The sequence below is a fragment of the Zingiber officinale genome, chromosome 8B (assembly GCF_018446385.1).
Source record: "Zingiber officinale cultivar Zhangliang chromosome 8B, Zo_v1.1, whole genome shotgun sequence".
Lineage (NCBI taxonomy): Eukaryota > Viridiplantae > Streptophyta > Magnoliopsida > Zingiberales > Zingiberaceae > Zingiber > Zingiber officinale.
The window spans coordinates 17,490,585-17,515,392 of record NC_056001.1 but is presented as its reverse complement, the minus strand read 5'-3'; the positions used below and the strand labels follow the sequence as shown (position 1 = coordinate 17,515,392).

Here is a 24,808-nt window from a genome sequence, read left to right as displayed (position 1 = left end):
GGCCATGTGTCTCGCCACGTCAGTACTGGAAGCCAATTTTGGAAATTAATATTTAATGAAATTAATAACCTAGGTGATTTGGATCGAATGTGTTAAGTTCCGCAGGAGATCCGAGTCTAAACCTAAAAGAACAAATAGATTAAACTTTGGATCAAACGTGTTAAGTTCCGCAGGCGATCCAAGTTTAATTTAAAAGAACACATGGTAGCTAGGAAAAGGTTCAGACCTTTGTACAAAAATTTTTGTACAGTGGAACCATTAGGTTTTCCGAGTAGCAACCAACATGCACTTCACTCCGTCTGTGTACTGGTGTAGCGTAGCTTCATTGTCGAACCGATCTAAATGATCATCGGGGTCGGTCGACCCGTTGTATGCCCCAATCGCCAACGGGGTGTAGTGTCGGATTAGAGGGTCTTGTAAGATCTCCTCAGAGAACTGCCTATTGATCCGTTCGGGAGACGTGTTGCTTCGGGACGCTTTGCCTTTCCGTGCATCCCGAACGAGAGCATCGTCTGAAGACGATCCTCGCTCCTGATGCACTTGAGCTATCTTCGAGGGGGGTTTGGAACAGAGCTCGATGGAAGGGGATTGACACGGGTGGCGCTTCCCCTGGGTGTCGATCAACCTTCGGTTCTTCCCCCATACGGAGAGTTGCTCCGCTCGGTCTTCTTGCCCCGCTCGCCTATCGGTCGTCGATGTTGCAGGCTCCGGTGTAGCTAATCGGCTAGCGTGTGTTGTTGTTGCTCGATCATTTTCACATCTCGGGCTTGAACGAGCTATCTCCAGCTCCTCTGGAGTGAGCGTCATGGTGGTGAGTCGTCCAGCGTCCTCCATCTTCTCGGCTTGGATTCAGGTGATGTTCCCACAGACGGCGCCAAATATGATCATGTCCAAAAATCAATGAGATGGATGCTGGGGATGTGGCACTCTCGCTAACCTCTTGTGGACCTCGCTCTCGTCTGCAACACAAGCAGCGTCAGTGTCGAGTCAGGGAAGGGGTCCCCGGCGATGACCCTCCGACGCTCAAGTCAGTCTCCGGCGAAGCAAGAAGAAGAAGAAGAAACGAGAACTATAGCGCAACAGTAAATATCACGTGTAACGCATACCTCCGTCGATGCTTGGACTCCCTTTATATAGAGCTCCTGTAGCGCATGTGTATGCTTTCCAAGGTAAGCAAGCATCTCAAAGCTTTCCCTGAAAAGACGTGTCACTAAAGTGTCCCTGACAAAATACCTTAACGGGTCGAGCATATATCTGAAGTGACAGTAGAAGCTTCCGTCGTACGATCCTCTGTCTGACCACGCCGCTTGTCGGCGGCACTATCTCCCAAAAGGATATCAGAAGATAGCCTGCTGTATCTGTTACTTGGCAGAGCGGGAAAGCTGCTCGGCCGGAATTCTTCTGTCCACGCGCTATCTGCTGTCGGGCCGAGCGGGAAAGCCGCTCGGCCGGGATTCTGCTGTCCACATGCTGTCTACTATCGGGCTGAGTGGGAAAGTCGCTCAGCCGGAAGTTCACTGTCCCCGTGATCTATTGCTGGTCGAGCGGGATGGCCGTTCGACCGGAAGTCCACTGTCTGCATGCTCGGTGATGTTGAGTCTGCTACTCGACCGAGTGGAGGAGCTACTCGGCTCGGCTTCTGCGCACCGTCCCTTGAGCGTCGATTTGATTACTCCTTGTGTTGAAGACGGTGGGTTGGTGCTTTAATCCCCGGTCAGAGTATGATTCGCCTGACCGATCGATACTGTCCACCCGTTGACCATCTTGCCGCATCAAACGTTATTCACGAACATTAACGAGTTGAACACATATGTATTTAAGTTTGTTTGCTTTGTTTAACGAGTTGTTCACACTTATTTATTTAATTGATGTTATGTTTATTGAACAAATATAAACAGGATCTTACCATGTTAAACACTGAGCTTGTTCAAGAATATTCAGTTCATTTACAGTCCTAGATACACATAGCAATATCTAGTGCAGTCATCAATGAAAGTAACAAAGTATTTTTGTCTCCTCTAGTTTCCATGAATTTTAAATCAGATATGTGAATTACTTTAAAGGGGTCGTGCTTTTTTTCACTAAATGAAAAAATAGTTTGTCATTTTAACTTCAATACATATTTCACATTTATGTGTTCAATCAATATTAAATATTTGTCATAAATTTAAATTCACAAATAGTCGCAAAGTGTTATAATTTACATATCTAAATCTAACACTTAATTAAATAAGTAGAATTTATAATTTGATTGCCATTGAAGTCACTGTGTATAACCATTATATTCATTCTCCACGAACTCTCTGCCTATGAACCATTTTTTAATACATATTTATTTGACTCAAACATTAACCTAGAACCAGCTTTGACAAAAGTTGACCCCAACACTAAATTCTTCTAAATGTTGAAAACATGAAACATATCAATTAGTATCACTTCTTTGCCTAACGTTATCTTCAATATCATCTTGCCAAGACCAACAATTTTAGAAGTTGCAAAGTTGCCTATGATTAGTTTTCTCCCATCAATAAGGGTATAAGTTGAAAACTGGGCATTTTTAGAACAAATATGTCATGTAGCAATTGTATCAACCCACCATTGCCTTAGATTGTTCACTGAGTTGGCTTGAAATATAATGTTAGTTAGATTTAATTCCAACATGTCTATTGTCACTGACTTATCTTCGATCATATGCACTTGAGTGACTTTCTTTAGACATCGACAGTCTTTGATCTTATGATTCAATTTGTCACAGTTGTGGCATGTTCCTTGGAACTTCTTGGCCCTCCCTTGGCTCTACCGTTTATCAGGATACTTTCTCTTTTTGACAGTGTTTTGTTCAATTAGATTTGCCTTTGCAAATATTGACATTTTTTTTATTCTGATTGCTTCTAATTATCTTCTTCAATTTATAGTCTTATAATCAGATCCTCAAGTCCCATCTCTTTTTACTTGTGCTTTAGACAATTTTTGAATTCCCTACACAAAGGTAAGAGTTTTTCGATTATCGTGGCAACTTGAAAAGACTCATTAATTGTCATTCCCTTGGCATACAGATTATGTAGTATTAACTGCAACTCTTGAACTTAAGTCGTCACAGTTTTGGAATCAATCATTTTGAAGTCTAAGAATTTGTCGACGATGAATTTTTCCAGTCCAAAATCTTCTGTTTTGTACTTTTAAGGAGACTCTCATAATTATTTTACAATTGTCATTAGAATATACACGTTGTATAATACATTATTCAAGCCATTGAGGATATAGTTTCAACATAAGAAGTCACTATGTCCCCAAGCATCATATGTCATCCTCTTTACTTTATGAATCTCACCTTGAGATATGTGTTGAGACTTTAATACTCGGCTAGAGGGGGTGAATAGACGGTCTACTTTAAATCGTTCATTTGCTTCCTACACTCGTTAGCTCATAGCGAAAATACAAATACAAAACTAAAATAAAATAAGAAAGCAAACGTAACACGTTGATTTACATGGTTCGGATATTAGGGCTCCTACTGCATGGTTGTTTGTAAGGTGGACGATCTCTCAATCCGTTGATGGATCAATCCCCGGAACTGTGGCTAGCTTGATCCTCTTTCTTGGTAGAGAAACATCGCCATAATCTCTTGATCACACACAAGGAACACACTGAGAGCTTTGGAGACTCTAATAGACTTTAGCCAAATCTATTGTCATCACCCAAGCTAGTCATCCCAAGTTCTATTATATAGAGTTTGAGGGAAAACATCCAAGCTATTTTTCCGCTACTAGTTAATTGGTAAAGTCACAAGTTGACTGACCTCTATGGAAAATTGTCTGTTACACTTTGACTGCTCTATACCAGTCGATTGTCGCTAGGACTAGACGACTGGTAGGATTAGTCTACTGGTCCACTTTAGTTGAGAGAACAGAAATATTTTATTCGCTCTCACCAATCGACTGGTAAAATCACAAGTCAACTAGTAAACCCTAAACCTAGGGTTTTACCCTGAGTACAATCTCTCATGCACTCATCCTCGCCCGCACAACCTCGATCTTGCCTTCTAGACTCCTCCATCAGTCTTGCGTCCCTCGAATGCTTCCCCATCTTTCACTCCTTGCCTTCAAGAACTTCCTTTGATCTTATCCTTTATTGTCGAGTCTTGCATTACCAAGAGATCCTTGCTCCGGGATTTTAATTTTGCTAAGTCACACTTGAATTTACGTTACAAAATTATACATTTGGACTTACATCGCTAAACCTCCACACTTAGACTTTGACTTGTTGTAACTGCACTAGCTATACTATTTAGATGAGCGATATCATCTTTTGTACTCTCATATATCTACTCAAATATACATCGTTTTGGTTAAATATATTGCACCATTTGCATAGCACAAAATGGTCCGTGCGCACATGAATTCTTTGTATATATGCAATAAGTTAAACCAAATATATATTATGAATAAATAACTTGAATTAATGGAATAATGTAGCAAAGAGGAATAATCCTCCTCTCATTCACAATGCAAAAACTTGAGACTTAACACTTCTCATTTATATTTTCATAAAGAACACTCAAATTTTCACAGAGAAAAAAATTAAAATAACACGAAGCAAGTGGTTTATTATTGATAAGATGCATGATATGTCGAAGAAGACAAAGCGATCCTCCCTCAGATCGTATGTCATTGGCAAATAGAGTGATTAATTTTTTGGACGAGAATCCCAAGTTAGATTTGCCGCAATTGGTTGATGAAATGTCTTCATTATACGTTCGTAACTTTGATTATTTTAGCTTCACATTTCCTCATAAATAAAACAACATTTGTTGGACTATGAACTAGTGGTATTTCGATGAATGAATTACTCTTGTGTTTCGTTCATTGCACCACATAAATTTTATATTTGTGCATGTTTGAATCACAACTTAACATATATATATATATATATATATATATATATATATATATATATATATATATATATATATATATATATAGATATGTTCCTGTCGGGAAGCTGAGAAGATGAACCTGTCGGTATGACGTGTCTGGAGGGTTGACCGCATCCTCTTGACCCGGTGGTGATCTGTCCGCTGCGTTGACCAGATCGTCAGAAGTCCTCCTCCGGTCAACTGCTCTGGTACCTCGGTGCTCGAGGCGAATCCCACAGACATATAAGTAACCGCATAATAGTATAGCAATAAAATGAACAGATACCGAGTACGAGAACTTACCCTGGCCCAGGGGGCGCCCTCGGATGGATGGATGAACTGATTGAGATACTGACCGAGTCGTAGCGGCCCGGAACAATACAGCGGCTCATAGGCCGGTACACGGCACGCAGGTCGGATAATACGAATGACTCACAAGCATCATAATGGTACGAAGAATGAAATACAATGGCACGATGGCCGGATCCACATCGGCTCACAAGCCGAACATAATCTTGGCGCGAAGGCCTGAATAAGCAAACCTGAGCCCGTCAGATGACGGCTGCTTGGAGGGTGATGACGGCTGCCCGGAGGTGTCGGTGGCTGCGGCGGTGGATACCAGAGATGACGGCGTGGGACGCCGGAGGTGCTAGCCGCCAAAGACGCGGGCTGCCAAAGGCGGCTATGGCGGTGGTCTGGAGGTGGTATTCGCCGTGATCGCCGGCACCAGCCACGGGAAGTGCAGGCAGCAGTGGCGGAGGTGTCGGCGGTTGCTGGATACGCCGGCGACGGCTGTGGCAGTCGCCGGAGGCGGCCGCGGCGACTGGAGACGCCGGCTGCTGCTGGAGGAGGCGACACCGGAGGAGGAGGCGGCGCTGGACGCCGTACGCGGCGGCGGTGCTCGGTTTCTCCCTGGCAGCGGTGAAAACGCCCTCTCCTAGGCGGCGTCGATGGCGTGAGATCGGAGGAAAGGGGTGGAGGAGAGGAGGAGGAGAGCGGCCGGCCACCGGCGTCGGCGCCGGCAGAGCATGTAACAGGAAGCAGCCCCTATCCTGGCGACGACTCCCTGCACGAACCCATCCCCTCCCTCCTGATGACGGAGCAGGAGTGAAGAGGTGATAAAGGAGAGGAGGAGGATAACTCCGGCGACTTCGTCGGTCGCCGACAGAGGGCGTGAGAGGGGCAAACCCAGGCTTCTCCTTGGCTGGCGGCGGGTCCAGCCCCCTCTCCTTTGCACTGTCAACCGTGCTTAAAAGCACTCAAACCCCTAAATGCGCCCAAAAGACAGAAATACCCTTATCCCTCTCCTTAATCCCTCCCTTGCCCCCACTATCTCCGGATCACAAGCCTCCCCTTCAAGTCTAGTCGAAGGAGGCGTGAGTCCGACTGACTGGACAGTCTATTGCAAAGAATTGAACCGCTCTCGATGTCAAAGCCAAATCGCTGAACCAATAATATAATGTCGCTCGAGCGGTCGCTATAATAGTGGTGTCGTAGGAGATGGTAACGGTACCGAGCGGACCAAGTCTGTAATCGGACCAATGCCGAGTGCGCAGCCGCGAAGATACCGACTGGACGATCGAAGTGCTATCGATCGGATGGATAGATGCCAGGCGGACGCTGTCGTGCGAGCGATCGAAATGATGCCGATCGGATGGATAGATGCTAGACGGACACTGTCGTGCGAGCGATCGAAATGATGCCGATCGGATGGATAGATGCTAGGCGGACGCTGTCGTGCGAGCGATTGAAATGATGCCGATCGGATGGATAGATGCTAGACGGACGCTGTCGTGCGAGCGATCGAAATGATGTCGATCGGATGGATAGATGCTAGACGGACGCTGTCGTGCGAGCGATCGAAATGATGCCGATCGGATGGATATGAAAGTGCTGACTGCGCAGCCTCAAGAATAGTCCACGGGCGATCGTAAGGTGCCACCCAGGAATCGAGTGAACTAAATGGCACGATGCCGAGTGACTGCATCACTCGTGAGTCTATCGGAAGTGTAACCCGTGAATCGAAGGCTCGTGGAGGCGAAAGTCACGAGCCGAACGGGCGCATAACCTATATTCTGGTTTGGAACCAGTAGAGATACTCTTTGTTCGCGACCATCGGAGATAGCTCGACCCCGATCGGGGGAGATAAGAAATACTATATGCTGATAAGCTGGCTCGAGGCCAGTGATAATCGCTCGACCCCGAACGGGGGAGATAGAATATCCGAAGCTGGTCCGAGACCAGTGGTGACCGCTCGACCCCGAACGGGGGAGATAGAATATCTGATAACTAGTCCATGCAGCGGTCTTCAAGCCGGGGTTTTATAGTCGCCGGTTCGACTCTACGGTTTAACGTCTGGGCTAGACGGTCTTCAAGCCGGGGTTTTTATAGTCGCCGGTTCGACTCTACGGTTTAATGTCTGGGCTAGACGGTCTTCAAGCCAGGGTTTTTATAGTCGCCGGTTCGACTCTACGGTTTAACGTCTGGGCTAGTCGGTCTTCAAGCCGGGGTTTTTATAGTCGTCGGTTCGACTCTACGGTTTAACGTCTGGGCTAGACGGTCTTCAAGCCGGGGTTTTTATAGTTGCCGGTTCGACTCTATGGTTTAACGTCTGGGCTAGACGGTCTTCAAGCCGAGGTTTTTATAGTCGTCGGTTCGACTCTATGGTTTAACGTCTGGGCTAGACGGTCTTCAGGGCTAATTCAAACCCGACCGATCGGATCGGGGGTCTTCGCCATCGAGCCCGTGGCAGCCACGGGCTCGTATATAATCCTCCCGGCCAATCGGCTCGGGGGTCTTCACCATCGAGCGTGTGGCTCGTATATAATCCTCCCAGCCAATCGGCTCGGGGGTCTTCGCCATCGAGCGTGTGGCTCGTATATAATCCGCCCGGCCGATCGGCTCGGGGGTCTTCGCCATCGAGCGTGTGGCTCGTATATAATCCGCCCGGCCGATCGGCTCGGGGGTCTTCGCCATCGAGCGTGTGGCTCGTATATAATCCGCCCGGCCGATCGGCTCGGGGGTCTTCTCCCGAGGAACTAATGCAAATCATATAACTGACAGAATAAATAACGGGAAAACTGACCGGGGTCATGAGAATGGCAGAACTCTCCGGCCTCATCGAGCGTGTGGCTCGTATATAATCCGCCGGCCGATCGGCTCGGAGGTCTTCGCCATCGAGCGTGTGGCTCGTATATAATCCGCCCGGCCGATCGGCTCGGGGGTCTTCGCCATCGAGCGTGTGGCTCGTATATAATCCGCCCCGCCGATCGGCTCGTGGGTCTTCGCCATCGAGCGTGTGGCTCGTATAATATACCTCCGGCCAATCGGTCCGGGGTCTTCACCATCGAGCGTGTGGCTCGTATATAATCCGCCCGGCCGATCGGCTCGGGGGTCTTCGCCATCGAGCATGTGGCTCGTATATAATCCGCCCGGCCGATCGGCTCGGGGGTCTTCGCCATCGAGCGTGTGGCTAGTATATAATCCGCCCGGCCGATCGGCTCGGGGGTCTTCGCCATCGAGCGTGTGGCTCGTATATAATCCGCCCGGCCGATTGGCTCGGGGGTCTTCTCCCGAGGAACTAATGCAAATCATATAACTGACAGAATAAATAACGGGAAAACTGACCGGGGTCATGAGAATGGCAGAACTCTCCGGCATCGTCCATCTTCACGTTCCAGATCAGGCGCGTTCCCACAGACGGCGCCAATTTGTTCCTGTCGGGAAGCTGAGAAGACGAACCTACCGGTATGACGTGTCTGGAGGGTTGACCGCATCCTCTTGACCCGGTGGTGATCTGTCCGCTGCGTTGACCAGATCGTCAGAAGTCCTCCTCTAGTCAACTGTACCTGTATCCAGCGACCGGGTTTCCCCGGTCTCTGGTACCTCGGTGCTCGAGGCGAATCCCACAGACATATAAGTAACCGCATAATAGTATAGCAATAAAATGAACAGATACCGAGTACGAGAACTTACCCTGGCCCAGGGGGGCGCCCTCGGATAGATGGATGAACTGATTGGGATACTGACCGAGTCGTAGCGGCCCGGAACAATACAGCGGCTCACAGGCCGGTACACGGCACGCAGGTCGGATAATACGAATGACTCACAAGCATCATAATGGTACGAAGAATGAAATACAACGGCACGATGGCCGGATCCACATCGGCTCACAAGCTGAACATAATCTTGGCGCGAAGGCTTGAATAAGCAAACCTGAGCCCGTCAGATGACGGCTGCTTGGAGGGTGATGACGGCTGCCCGAAGGTGTCAGTGGCTGCGACGGTGGATACCAGAGATGACGGCGTGGGACGCCGGAGGTGCTAGCCGCCAAAGACGCGGGCTGCCAAAGGCGGCTATGGCGGTGGTCTGGAGGTGGTATTCGCCGTGATCGCCGGCACCAGCCACGGGAAGTGCAGGCGGCAGTGGCGGAGGTGTCGGCGGTTGCTGGATACGCCGGCGACGGCTGTGACAGTCGCCGGAGGCGGCCGCGGCGACTGGAGACGCCGGCTGCTGCTGGAGGAGGCGACACCGGAGGAGGAGGCGGCGCTGAACGCTGTACGCGGCGGCGGTGCTCGGTTTCTCCCTGGCAGCGGTGAAAACGCCCTCTCCTAGGCGGCGTCGATGGCGTGAGACCGGAGGAAAGGGGTGGAGGAGAGGAGGAGGAGAGCGGCCGGCCACCGGCGTCGGCGCCGGCAGAGCATGTAAGAGGAAGCAACCCCTATCCTAGCGACGGCTCCCTGCACGAACCCATCCCCTCCCTCCTGATGACGGAGCAGGAGTGAAGAGGTGATAAAGGAGAGGAGGAGGATAACTCCGGCGACTTCGTCGGTCGCCGACAGAGGGCATGAGAGGGGCAAACCCAGGCTTCTCCTTGGCTGGCGGCGGGTCCAGCCCCCTCTCCTTTGCACTGTCAACCGTGCTTTAAAGCACTCAAACCCCTAAAATGCGCCCAAAAAATAGAAATACCCTTATCCCTCTCCTTAATCTCTCCCTTGCCCCCACTATCTCCGGATCAATATATATATGCGAAGAAGGTAGATGAGCTAATATTCTCTTTTTTTGAAGTCCAGCATTGGCATGTAAGTTAAGAAAACGACTTGAGGAGGCAAGATCCCTGCATGCAATTAGTTTTTGGCAAGGGACTTAGAGTTGCCAATAATGATATGCTTTTCCAGAAATTTGCACCCAACATGGTCTGCAAATCCTAGGTTTGGCAGGGCATGATTAGGGTTTGAGTCATGATGACTGTAGCCCAAACTGAGCCTTACCAAGTCTGGCCCGAGTGAGACCCAACCATGGGTGGCTCAGCCTTAGTGATATCTCTAAAAAAAAGACCCAAAAAATTTATAATAAAGTTCAATGGGGAAGTATATTATAATATAATATTAATATATAACAAGAAAAATCATATAAAGTAATATAATTAAAATAAGTTTTTTTACAAAGTAAATAATTTTGGACTCATCTATCTTTTCTTGTGTAGAAAAGAATTTTTATTTTTATTTTCTTTTTTGAGTCACCGATCCATTGAATTTTTTGATATACTGCACTTAAATTATTAAAATCAAGATGCCTAACTCACAATAAATATGGACGACAGCGAATCGTTTGGACGAGATTACTAATATGCCCCCCTCGGTGGATATGCCATCGCCATCTCCGACCGAGCCCGAGACAGGCGTCCACGGTCCACCTGCATGCGGTTGCAGTGGCATTTTGGTAAGTTTGTTGTCCTAAGAGACAACCGCCATCAAAAAATGCTAAATAAAACAAAAGCGTGGTAGTGCAGTGCTGCCTCAGCGGCAAAGCAAACCCACGCGGCGTTCCGGTGCTCCGCACTCCGTCGGCTACCTTCACCGCCAAGGCAGAAGCACCAAAGCAGCAAGGAGAGTGAGAGGCAGCCTTGCCGGCTCGGAATCAATCCTCTCGTAGTATCCAATAGGAGGTTCTTCTCGTGGATCTCGTTAAACCATGTCTCGAGATCCCAATCCGTTCAGCGAAGAGGACGTGAATCCGTTCGCGGTAATGAACTCACTGTCCTTCACCCTATCGCACTCTTTCTTTTTTTCTCCAATTTTTTTCTCGTTTTTGCGTGTTATTAGTCAATTTTAGTACATTTTAATTGGTTCCGGAAGATCTGTCTACCGTATTGGTCGTAGCGTGTTCGTGTTGGCGTATTCTTAAGAAAGCCCTAGCTAATAATCTAGATCTAGGTTGAAATACTAGTCAGGACTAGAAGATTCTTTTTATGATTGTTTCTGTTTGATGCTTGGTGGATTGTGTAAAACATTTTTGTGTTTTGCCTTGTTAGTAGATGCGAGTTTGCGTGGCAAGATGTTATTTTGCGCTAATGTTTTTTTTCCTCTTTCTCTGCAGAACTCCACTGCTCCTGGATCTAATTCTCGCATTTCCACACTGGCATCGAAAGCATTTGGATTTGGGAACAAGAATGATGCGAGGGTTGACATACCATTGGACAATGTGAATGTGAGAATCATGTTATAATCTTGCAGTCTGTGTTAGTTATCATCTGACAAGATAACATATTTATGTTGGCTGATGCAGGATTCTAAGAAAAGAGAGAGGGAACTTGCCGCATGGGAAGAGAACCTAAAACAGAGGGAAATGGTTGTTCTCCACGAACAATACCTTTTTTTCTCTCTATGTTGCGTCGTTTTACTGTTTGGATCTTTTTTGTCTTGTTGCGATCACTTCTTATTCAATATAGTGTCTCAATTTTTCAAATGATGAAATATCTCTTTCATTTTCATTTCTCAATCATTTTTTAAAACTAAATATATGCTACTATAGGATATTAAAAGAAGGGAGGACTCAATGACAAGAGGTATGTGGATAATCCATCTTACAGGGTACAAATAAATTTTATGTTAACTAATAGTGCATTGTTACTAATTGTGGTTAATGCCTCTGAATTCAGCTGGTGTTACTATTGAAGAAAAAAATTGGCCACCAATTTTCCCTATCATTCATCATGATATATCTAAGGAAATCCCTGTCCATGCTCAGAGGTTGCAATACCTGGCATTTGCTAGTTGGTTAGGTATATACTCGTGATGTCTTAAATTCTTTCATTGTCTGCATAAGCTATATTCTTCTGTTTAGTCTTCAAGTTCTACTGGCACTTGCTTGATGATTGTTGAACACTTATTTATTTTTATATCTTATTCTTATTTTCCAACTGTAAATAAAGCCTTCTCTTTTGAATTCCATATGTTAGTTTTTCAAGGATATAAAATTATTGGAAATCAGATTTTTGAAAATATGAAGTATGCATAAGTAGTATACTCAAAAGATGTTTTCTTTAATATATTGTTCTATTGACTCCTTAATCGGCTTGTTCTTTGATCACAACGTGGATTTGTAATTGCCCATGGAAGACTAAGAATAGTGGAGGTCCTTTATATAATTAGGAGTTAATGAACTATGAGCTACTATTTATATTGGTGAAGCATTTGATTATATCTTGTTAGTGATGACATTTAATTGGCTAGCTTACCAGTGCTGCTGATTCTCTGGTAAAAAAAGAACACCTGGACTTCTTATGAAGCACATTTTGATAGTCAATTATTCATATTCTGTTTCTTAACAAAATTGTCATGGTAAAAATTCTTAGAGTTTGTTCCCTATGTAGTCCCCTTCTACCGCGTGAGTATATATGTGTCAAATTTCTCTTTGTTGTGTATTCAACAAACTCAAAGTCTTGACCCTTTTTCCTAGTTGAATTTTGATATTCATAAGTGGGAATAAGAACATTTGGAGTTCTTATGAAGCATTTTGATGGTGAATTTATGTAACACTTCAATTTAATCCCGCATAGTGAGGTGTGGTCTGAAAAAGGAGATTTATAAACTTCTAGATAAGTTGGCTTTTATTAACATGGTTTAAACATTTTGGGGTAGTGGTTTAAAGATTTTGTTGTCAGTTTGGGTTTGACATGGATGTTAATCCTCAAGTGGGTATATTTATCATGTATCAATTTGATCCCAAGTTTGGATAAAGGAGGGTTGTATTAGGTTGTCAGCCAATGTTAAATAAGGCAAATATTCCATAAATTGATCTATTAAACTATTGTGTTAATGCTAGATTGTTCCCCAGAAGGAATGCGTTGAAGAGTTCGACTGTAACATCTTGGTAAGAATCGCTACATCTCCATAATTCGGGTGTAGTATTAAATATGCAAGAGTTCGTGTTGTAGTAGGTGTTAAATAGGCAAGAGTTTTCACACCACATGTTGGATAAAAATAAATATTATAGGAAAACTAATGGTCTAAGATTTGAAACATAGAACATAGGAACCCTCATTGTAAAGCAATGGAGGTCATAAATACAATAATTAGGAGAAGAATTAGTATTTTGTGTGTACAAGAGACAAAATAGGTAGGCGAGTAGACAAAATGATAGAGAATTCAGGTTTTAAGTTATGATACTTAGGAAAGGAAAGTAAAGCAAGAAATGGAGCGAGTATTGTTGTAGATAGTTCATTAAAGGATGAAGTTGTAGGAGTAATTAGAAAGGGGGGGTATAATTATAGCTTCCAAGATAGTAGTAATGAAAGAAACTATGAATGTAATTAGCATATATGCACCTCAAGTAGGATTAGATGAAGATATCAAATCAAGGTTTTGAGATAATCTAGATGAAGTATTATAAAACATTTAGCCAAATGAAATGATTTTAATAGGAGATGATTTAAATGAGCATGTCAAGTGAAAAATGAGGAATATGAGAGGGTGCATAGGGTTATGGGTTTGGAACAAAAAATGAAGAAGAGAAAACTATATTGGATTTTGCGATAACATACAACCTTATACTAGCTAATATATCTTTTAAGAAAAGAGAAAAACACTCGATCACGTTTAGAAGTGGGAATAATAAATCGTAAGTTGACTTTCTTACGGTTAGGAAGAAGGATAGAAAGATTTGTAAAGATTGCAAAGTCATCCTTATAGAGCGTAACTACCCAACATATGTTAGTAGTGTTAGATATATGCCTAAATCATAGTATTAATAGAAGAAAAATATAGATGACTCCTAGAGTATGTTTAGTTCAAATTATCATGCTAACCAAGGTTTTAGCGAATAAAATATAATCTAAGATTGTTTGGTTCAACCTTTGGAATATTCATTTTTTTGAAAAAAAATTGAAAAAAAGAATTTGGAAATTTTTTTTGTTAACCCGGGAAGAATCACGTAAAACCTTACACTTCCAATGTAATAACGTTTCGGATTATATCCTCCATTTGCTGACGTGGCGGGGACTTGGGAATCACTTATTACTTTAATTAAACATGATTAAATAACATAACCTTAGATAGATAACCAAGGTTATCAACAATAACTTTCAACTAAACATGCCCCTAGAATTAAGTGGTGAAAGTTAAAGATTGAGAAAGAAAACATATTTAAGGAGAAAGTACGAATACAAGCATTAGGTGAAATATATTGTGACTTTAATACGACATTGGATAAGATGCTATAAAGGTTGAAAATAGTAGCCAACAGTATATTCGGTGAGTCAAAGGGGCATGCACTAAAGGAATCTTGGTGGTGGAATGAGAAAGTATAAGAGAAGTGAAGGAAAAATAAATATTCTATAAGGAATTATATATTTGTAAGAACGAAGAAAACTTTAAAAAATATACAATAGATAAGAAAGAGGCTAAGAAAGCGGTGAATGAAGTAAAGAATAAAATTTTTGAACGGTTATATTGAAAATTCAATAAAAAAGGTAAAAAGATATTTATAGAATAGCTAAAATGAGAGAGGAAGACAATTTATATTATCTAAATGAGATATATTAAAGATGAACGCAATATGATACTAGTAAATGATGGAAAAATAAAAGAGCGGTAAGAGAGGTATTTTCATTAACTTTTTAATGAAGGTTCAAGTGACCAACTTAACTTAGATAATTTAAATGGGTCAAATGAGTATAGATTTTTATCGTAGAATTTAAATTTGGAAAAGTTGTTGGAGCAGATGATATTCCTATAGAGGTACGAAAGTGCATAGGGAAACAAGGTATTGAATGACTAACAAACTTATTTAACATGATATTGAAAACGAAAAAAATGTTTGATGAATAGAGGGTAAGTATCCTAATTGCTTTATATAAGAACAAGGTAGACGTATAAAATTGTACAAACTATAAGGGTATTAAAATAATGAGTAATATCATAAACTTTGGGAAAGAGTAATAGAAAAATGATTAAGGCAGACACCGCTGTGGCCGAAGATCAATTTGGGTTCATGCTGGAAGGTCGACGATAGAAGCTATACATCTTCTCAAGAAACTAATTAAAAATTATCGGGAGCAAAAATAAGATCTATGTATGATATTCAATGACTTAGAAAGAACTTATAATAGAGTTCCAAAAGAAATTATATAAAGATATAAGGATATAACGATGAGTAAAGAATTCAGGTAGATTAACTGAAGCATTTTCAATAAAGATAGAGCTATATCAAGGATCACCTTTAAGTTCCTATTTTTTTACACTAATCATGGACGAACTCACTTGGAGATATTCAAGACATAGTAATGCATGTTGTTTATAGATGATATTGTTTTAATAGATGAGACACGTGAAAGTATATGCTAAACTAGAATTTTGGCGGAAACACTAGAAGTGAAAAGTTTTAGGTTTATGGAATTTATGTTGAGCAATATTAAATGTAATGAGATAATTGTTAAGATAGGAGATGACGAATTGTCTAGAACTAAGAGCTTTAAGTATTTAGGATCATTTTTACAAAACAATGGAGAGATTGAAAGAGATATCCTACATAGAATACAAATAGGATGATTGAAATGGAGAAGAGTGTCGGGTGTTTTATGTGATCGTAAAGTACCTCTAAAATTTAAATGAAAGTTCTATAAAATGACAGTTAGACCTACTAGAACACGTGTAGAAGATGAGAGTTGCAGAGATGAGGATGTTAAGGTGGATGTGTGAACATACGAGGATGGACAGAACAAGAAATGAGAGCATTATAGAGAAAGTTAGAGTTGCATCTATTGAGGGAAAACTCTGATAGATACATTTAAAAGAGTAGAGACATATACCTAGATAGCCAATATATGCGCAAACTATGACAAATATATACATCAAATGAGTAAGAGGAAGACGAAGAAAGACTTGATTAGCAACAATAAAACAAGATAAAATTTATTTAAGTATAGATGATGATATTGTAGGGGATAGAGCCCCATGACTTAGAAGGATCTCTATAGCCGACCCACCTAGTAGTTGTTGTTTTATCACATAATTGAATTCATACTTTTGTTCTGCTTTACAACCTTCTATTTTTTTTCTTGATAATTTTGTTTCTGTGAAATTATTTTGTTATTAAGGATGAGTATCCTTAGATTGGAAAATTTTTCAGTAATTCAAATTGATGCTCAGGTTTTGAAATATTTATGGCTTCTTGCTTAATGATCCAATTATTATGCTACACAAGTTGAAAGTACATTTGCTGCATGTGATCTAGGAATTCTTCTCTGTCTATCATGGAACGTGATTGCTGTGATTGTTTGCTGGATTAGAGGGGGAGGTGAAGATTCTTATGAACTATATTCCTTCTTTCACTGTGCAGTTAACTTATTTATTCTACCTTGTTTGCGCTTCATCCTTACTATATGCAATGTTTTCATTTACAGGTGTTAAAATATTTTTACTTGCGGTTATCTATGCTTTGCTTGGATTCCCTCTTTCCTATGTGCTTTGGTACAGGCCATTGTATCGTGCAATGAGGTAGGCTCCTATAATCTCTGTAATATGCCAATCTGTACACAGACATTGCTTCAACATGTTGGTTATATTGTAGTTGTATTCAAGTTTATTTAATCAAATTTTATTAGCATCAGATGATAATATCTAGCGGCCACAGAGTTCTAAGTCATATTTTTGTTGTATGGATAACTATATTCTTCATTTTGTTCTCTTAATTATCTACTGTGTAGTTGGATTGTTTGCAATTAAATTAAAAAAAAATGATAAATCCAGTTAGCCTTATTGACTAGCCTGGGGATGATCGGCCCGGCCTACGGAATTTTTCCACCGGCCATCAAGATAAATCGGGAAGCGCGCTCGGTAGACAGCCTAGAAGCCTAACATCCTTTGGTTGCGCGTCCCATTTGGAGGAAAAAATTCCTACAAATATGTCATAGCTGGGGATTGAATCACGGGTGTCTAGGTGACAACCTGAATGTCCTACCGTGACGCCATAGCCCCGGGGACATAGATTGTTTGCAATTAGTTCCTTATGGAAGGGTAAATCAATATTGATTAAAAAGAAATGCTAACCTTATAACAGGGCCTATGTAAAACCACGTATATAATTGTCCCCGCTAATGTATTTTGCTATTGTGGGCCTTCACTTTGTTTCCCAAATGAAAAGGGTCAAGGGCTCAATTTTTTCACTCCCATTTTCTCAAAAAAAAAAGAAAGTTCACCCAGTAAGTCCTGGTTTTATAAAGTTCTCCAAATATTTTGTATATCATGCTGATATATTTATATATATATATATATATATATATATATATATTTTGTTATGTTTCTTGTGTATTAATTTTATTATCTTTTTTCTTGTCTTTAATAGTTATATAAGAGAAAATTGGGGAGATCCAATGACAGGATGAAAGATGATTATATGACAATTTACTAACCAATTAACTTTAACATGTAGCTAACCAATAAACATATTTCAAACAGAATTCAAATTTCTAGTTGGAAACATAACCTTTTTTTTTCTCAATCCAGTTCAATTACTTTGCCCTTCTGGTTATTCTAAATTCACTTAGATACTGATCCATTTAGACTGTACTTCGAATTTATTAAGCAACAGCCAATTGTAAATCTAGAGGGCACAATTAGGGTGAGCTTGCATAGATCTTGGTCTAGTTCAGCTCGAGCAAAAAATTGATCCAATATGGATGTTATGTCTATTTGGGCGTGGTTAGTTCAACTTTTTCATTAAATTTGCTTTCTAATTTTTTTTTATATAATATAAATTGATCCCGAGAATTCATTAGGTTAAACTGGCTATCTGTATTTTTCACTTGAACTAAATGACTCATATTTACCAATCAATTTAAATTGCTAAAAAAGGAATATAATGTATTACTAATAAATTATACTTTCAAAATTTAATTTATTTGAATGGTTGCCTTGTACCATATCTAGCCTAGGATATTGTGGCCTCTATACTGTTCGTATTTGAGGCTATTTATTCATAAATCAAATTTGGTAACATGGTGATTGGTGTATGTTCATAAACTGTTGGAATGAATTTCATAAAGCTAGTTTGTTCATTTAGAATTTACAGAATTGAGTTTTTTTTTTCTGAATGTTTGACATGTCTCTGTCTGAAAATAGCTACCCAGATGCATTGCTAGCTGCAAGTTCCAACATGGTGATTGGTGACGCATACTTTGCCAAGGCTTACCCTTTGTCCTTGTTGAAATAGGGTTCTGGTATCCCCTTGTTTGGTTCGGATGATGCTGGGTCAATGACATTGTCTTTATTGGCGAAAACAATTGAGTTGTTAACCCCTTTCTATTGTCATTCTGAGTTACACAGTCATCAACCTTAGTTTTGCTTCCTCATAATTTGTGGTACCTTTTACTTGAAATTACAGTTTTCTTGATGCTTGCTTTAAATCTCCACAGGTAAAAGGGTGCAAGAACTGTCAAATCATGGTAGTGAGAAAAAACAAGTTCTAATATTAATGCCTCAAAATTTAATTTGTAACATTGCAATTTTGATATCCAGAATTCTGTGTTCTATTTGCAATACTTTCGAGCTACTTAAGTTGGCAGGTATTTTTCTTGTTACTAAGCTGTTTCTTTGGTCAAGCAGGACTGACAGTGCACTTAGGTTTAGCTGGTTTTTCTTCGTCTATCTGGTAACTGCATTGGCAAATCTCTTGGTGTTTCTCGTTACCTTTCATGTCTTGTTTATATATTGTCATAACTCATAACCGCTTGTGCAGATCCACATTGGCTTTTGTATTTTTGCAGCCATCGCCCCTCCAATTGTATTCCATGGAAAGTCATTAACGTAAGTCAGAATTTCTACTTCAATTCATGATAAAGGACACTGGAATTGGATTTCTTTCATAATATTTTACCTCTCTCAAGGATGTTCATTTAAAAAAAAAAAATCCTTGGGAATTTGGATGGCAATTTCCTTCTAGGTAGTAGTATTTATGAATTGGGGTCGCTAGATGCCCGATAGTAACATGGCGTAGAGTTGACTGATTCCTTAGGGAAGATAAAAAAATTTAGCCATTTGTGCTTCAACATCAATATTATTTTTTTCTTTTTCAGCAACAATTAATTTTTAGCTTTATCTCTCCAGCCCATCACTGTTTTCAAAACTGGACAAAGCAGGTAAGTGCGACCTAAATTGGGAACTTGGACATACCCTTTGATTGAGTGTTAAAACTGGAATTACAAAGGGTCAAATCCAATCAAACCTCGAAAACCATGCAAAACCTTAAAATTTAAAACCAACTAAAAAAAATGAGATCAATGATTGAAGAAAATGACAATCAATATGAAATATACTTCACAAACTTATTCCATTGCTTACAAATTACTTGCAACAAGAAGAAATGGGGCAGATACCAACAATTGATGTCCACACAGTACAGTCGGGTGAGATGTGGATTGTTGTTAACTTTTTGCCAAAGAGATTGGAAGGAGCAAAAATGCTAGTGAAGAAGAGCTTGGTTGAGAAGGAAAGTTTGGTGGGAGAGGAGAGGCTGCCTTGATGTGACTTGCTAGAGAAGAGATTAGGAGAGTGCAACTACTGCAGCTAGTGGTGGTAGATCATGTATTCATATTTGTAAAAACCCTATCCTGAACCAACTAATTAAATTGGTTGAACAAACTCAACAAGGAACGTGTAACTTCTGGGAAAAGTTCTTGCAACCTTATTCACTTGAATCATATACATTTATATACATTGATCATCCACAAAATAAGGATGTAAAACCATGCATGATAATTGACAAAGAAGGAAGAGTATCACCAAATACAAGGTACCAATATCAATATGAATTGGAAAACAATTGAAGAAAAATCAGATTCTAAACAAGGGCAAATCCTTTTCCTTTAACACCCCTCAAATTGGATATGTTGGAATTTTCTTCAATTTGCATTGAGCACAGATAAATTTTGTCGGATTATCAAGTTTGATTGGATGACACATTTGGCTAAGATGATCTACCCAAACTTTATGATGACCTGATATCTTAGACACGCCCATGAAGTCTATACTATCACTTGACTTTAATTGGATGACCCACTTGGTCCATGGGTGATATGCATAAGATACAAGAAGATGGGATATTTGAGATATAATCATGGAATTTGGATTACTGCATAATCCTGGATCAAACAATCAATATGGTTTGTGGGTGATCTGTGCGTCTAATGGGATGATTGGAAAACTTTAGAAGGAAACAACATAGGTAGGAGTGGATAATGAGGAGCACAGATCGATGTGGAAACAATTAGTTGGCAATGGAGGTGTTGTGGCAACAAAGCACCAACGAAACCGATGAGACTGTCTATAGGAAATAGCGGAGCTAGTAATCTACTTGGAGAGTGATGTTAAAAGGAAAGGGGAGACCATGATCATCCTAGGGCCTCTCCTTCTGTGTAGCACAGACACTCCAACGTTTTTTTTTGGAAGTGTCGGACACAGACATGACACACAAATATGCGTATTGGATACAGTAAAAATCGTGTTACTTTTTTAAAGTTTGACTAGTTAAATACAGCTAGGACACGGATGGGATATATTTCTAGATACGTTTGGGCTCAATTGCAAAAAATAAAAAATTGCAAGGGTTAAATTAAAAAAAAGGGCAGTCCGGTGCACGAAGCTCCCACCATACGGGGTTCCAAGGAAGGATCCATTGTACGTAGCCTTACCTTGCTTTTTACAAGAGGCTGTTTCCAGGATTCGAACCCGTGACCTTTTGGTCACATGACAACAACTTTACAGTTGCGCCAAGGCTTCCCTTCAAATGGGAAAACAATAAATTTCTAAGGACTAATTATAAATAAATTAAAATGAATTGGGCCTAAAAAATTCTAAATTAGTCCTTTCTTTGATTTTTTTTTACTTGTTTAAGATGAATTTGATGTTTTATATTTTGTTATGTTTACTTTTTATTCGTAATAGATATTATGATTGATGTAGTATGGTTTTCTATTCTAGGATTTTTAATTTCACACACACACACAAAAAAAAATATTTTTATATTTTTAATAATCGTCGTATCTTATACGTATCGTGTCTTTTATTTTTAAAATTTTCAGGATCACCGGACACGAACCATATCCGCACACACAATATTTTTATATTTTTAATAATCGTCATATCCTATACGTATCGTGTCTTTTATTTTTAAAATTTTCAAGATCGCCGGACACGAACCATATCCGCGCGCGCACACAATATTTTACAACACCATGCGCCTGACGCTTGTGTACCTGCATGTACCTCCCTCCATATCCGTGGGGTCGGCACTAGGGGGGCCGTTAATGTAGCGGATCGACATTTTTTTATATATATTTTTAATAATTGTCGTATCCTATACGTATCGTGTCTTTTATTTTTTCAGGATCGTCGGACATGAATCGTATTTGTGTTGTGTCCGATACGATACCCACGCGCACACGCACACACACGCACAAAATATTTTTATATTTTTAATAATCGTCGTATCCTATACGTATCGTGTCTTTTATTTTTAAAATTTTCAGGATCGCCGGACATGAACCGTATCCGTGTTGTGTCCGATACGACGCACACACGCGCACACGCACATGCACAAAATATTTTTATATTTTTAATAATCATCGTATCCTATACGTATCGTGTCTTTTATTTTTAAAATTTTCCGGATCACCGGACACGAACCGAATCCGTGTTGTGTCCGATACGATACTCGTACCCGTATCCATGCAACATAGCTCTCCTCTAACCAAAAACACAAGGGAAGGTGACTTGCTTATCAATATTGTTAATATAGAAGCAACTGTGATCTAAGATGATTGTGGTGAGAATAACTAGGTAATAATATCAATATAAAAGGGCAGCCCGGTGCACGAAGCTCCCGCCATGCGGGGTCCTGGGGAAAGATCTATTGTGCGCAGCCTTATCCTGCTTTTTGCAAGAGGTTGTTTCCAGGATTCGAACTCGTGACCTTTGGTCACATGATAATAACTTTACTGTTGCGCCAAGGCTCCCTTTCAGGTAATAATATCAATATGAATCAAGAAATAATTTGAGAGAAATCAAAACAAGATCAGTGCAAATTGGTATGAATCTCTTTCATTTGATAGAGCATATTATTTAACAGAACATATTGAAAGCATTGTGATACATCAAAATAAGCTAAAGGATGCATCAATGGGATCTAACTATCATCAATCTTTCAAGGCTAAAACTGAAATTGATACAATGACTATCAATGGGCTAACCTGAATCCATCGCTAATGTCATCATATCACTTGTCATCTGAGATCCTGCAAGCACAACGGAAGTCTTCTACAGGATTGAGCCGACAACCTAAGGTTCTTTTCAATGGGGGAGAATTATGAAGGCGAGGAGAAGTTAATTCAATATACCCTAATTGAATTAATTCTCTTCCTTTATATATCCCTAACCCGTGGGGGCTATTCACCATAAAGTCCATACCTTGTTTTTTGAGATGGGTCGTATGACTGGTCTAGTTTTGAGATGGACATCTCGACCTTGATATCCCCTTATTGGTGCAAAAGGTGATATCACTCACCCTATGCGGTCTAGTATCACCGGTCCCATGATAAGATTGAAATAGGTAAATCATGGGGGACATTTTGCCCTAGTATAGTGGCCTTTGCATTGTGGAGGTCAAACATCCAATGAGGTATTTTGCATCCGTTAAGAATTGACCCCAGGACCTATTGGATCAAACACTCATTAATTACATGAAAAATCTTTATTTGATTGTGTTGAACACTTAAATATGGTTTTCATCAGCTTCAACGTACAAATGAAAAAAATATATATGTTTTGATTTTTGATTTTTTATGTTCTTTACAAATGGATTTTTGGAATTTACATTTCCTCCTTTCCTTCCGTCCAAATGAAACTATTTCTTCCCTCCAAATGAAACTCTTTCTTCCCTCCAATAAAATATAAATCCCCCCTTTTGTCTATCCGCTTCCTTTCCTCGCTATTTTGTTCCCTAGGAGACAGCCTAAGGGAGAAATATTGGAGCATCTAATTATAGAGTGCTTATGAATTTCCCTTAGGCTCTGAAAAATTGTAAAATTCTATTTATCAAAGATAAAAAATATTTAAAAAAAATTGAAAAGAAAAAAAAAGTATTTTTAATCTTTCATTTTATGCGAAAGTGAGTTTTCATCCTAAATCGGATGGGAGCAATATAGAAATATAACTAGGAAGAAGTTTTTATCTTTTCCTTCCCCCTAGCTTTTTGTCAAGGGAAAAGTGCAGTGAAAGTTGGGGAAATCTTTTTGTTACTTTTTTTTTGTTTTTTTCCTAGGAAAAACACCCTTAAAGATTGATTGATATGTCAATGATTTGGACCAGCTTATAATGTCTGTTAGGATCATGCAGTATCGTTGATGCCATTTTCTTTCTGTCTAAGCAGGGGAATCCTGGCGGCAATTGATACCTTCTCAGATCATGCGTTAGTTGGGGTGAGTTCATGATTTATACTTCTGACATTAGACATTTGAGTCATTTTATACATGGATACTGATTCTATTTGCTTGCATAATATTTTTTTGTTAATGTATTTTATCTTTTTGTTTTATACTGACATGTCTTTGGTAATGTATATTCTCAAAATTCTTCAGTGGTTGTAAAAGCTTACACATGTTGCGCTGATTACAGATCTTTTACTTGGTGGGCTTTGGGCTGTTTTGCTTGGAGACACTAATAAGTTTGTGGGTACTTCAGGTTTGTACTAGAAAATAACCTTGCTTTCTACCAAAAAATAATCTTGATTTTTTTTCCCTTTAAAGCGCGTAACTCATGCAAACATCTGCTATTCACTTACTCTAGTCACTTGTGAGATTGAACATCTCATGTAGCTTGTAGATATTTTAGTTCTCCAACTTTTCTTGTTGTGTATGCTCTCCATTACAATTCCAAGGTCTGGTGTGATGATTTATCGGTATGCATTTCCTTGCAGAAAATTTATATGTACTTCAGAGGACACAAGTGAAGCTACAGGGAGAAGAACTGCTTTATGTTGCAGAAGGTTATGATACGAACTTGGGATTTAGTTTGAGATTTTGGATCAAGTTGTATCAGGCAGAGATGTGTGCGTGAGTTTTAATGTGGATGCAATTCATTTAGTTTTCCTTATTTTTTTCCAATTGCTACAGCAGTCAAACAGATGTCATCGTGCTTCATATTATCGTGTTAATCTGTGGAATGACAAACGTGGTAAAACCTTAACAGAGTAGGGGTGCGTGAGATGTGTGGAGGCACTTCTTTTAGTTCTCTTATATTCCAATTGCTACAACAATTTGTAAATATAAAACTAAAAGATCCAAAATATCAAACTAAGGAGGTGTTTGGTTAAATGATGGGTATGAGTTTGATAGTAGGGTGAAATAGGAATAAGAATGGAAATGAAATCCATCAAGTTATATGAATTTGGTTGATTCTCATAAATCTAATAATTATTCTTAAAATATCATTCTCAAATTCACAATCTAAACATAATCTTTTATCATTATTTCATTCTCAAATTTATCAACTAAACACCTCCTAAATCTTTTTCCTAAATTTTGTACTCGTATCGAAAAGATCAAAATAAATTGGCTCGTTT

The 24,808-nt window shown here is 40.3% G+C and overlaps 1 protein-coding gene across 1 annotated transcript; it reads left to right on the top strand.

The window, feature by feature from the left end:
* The first annotated feature begins 10,687 nt into the window (after window positions 1–10,687).
* On the top strand, window positions 10,688–24,432 carry LOC122017636 (secretory carrier-associated membrane protein 4-like). Its single transcript, XM_042575303.1, has 12 exons — window positions 10,688–10,939; window positions 11,294–11,404; window positions 11,483–11,545; window positions 11,729–11,762; window positions 11,856–11,978; window positions 16,430–16,492; window positions 16,599–16,692; window positions 18,799–18,844; window positions 18,932–18,999; window positions 23,618–23,666; window positions 23,863–23,928; window positions 24,164–24,432. Exons 1-12 carry the CDS (start codon window positions 10,889–10,891, stop codon window positions 24,194–24,196), a joined length of 801 nt encoding a protein of 266 aa, XP_042431237.1. The 5' UTR covers window positions 10,688–10,888; the 3' UTR covers window positions 24,197–24,432.
* Window positions 24,433–24,808: the final 376 nt, after the last annotated feature.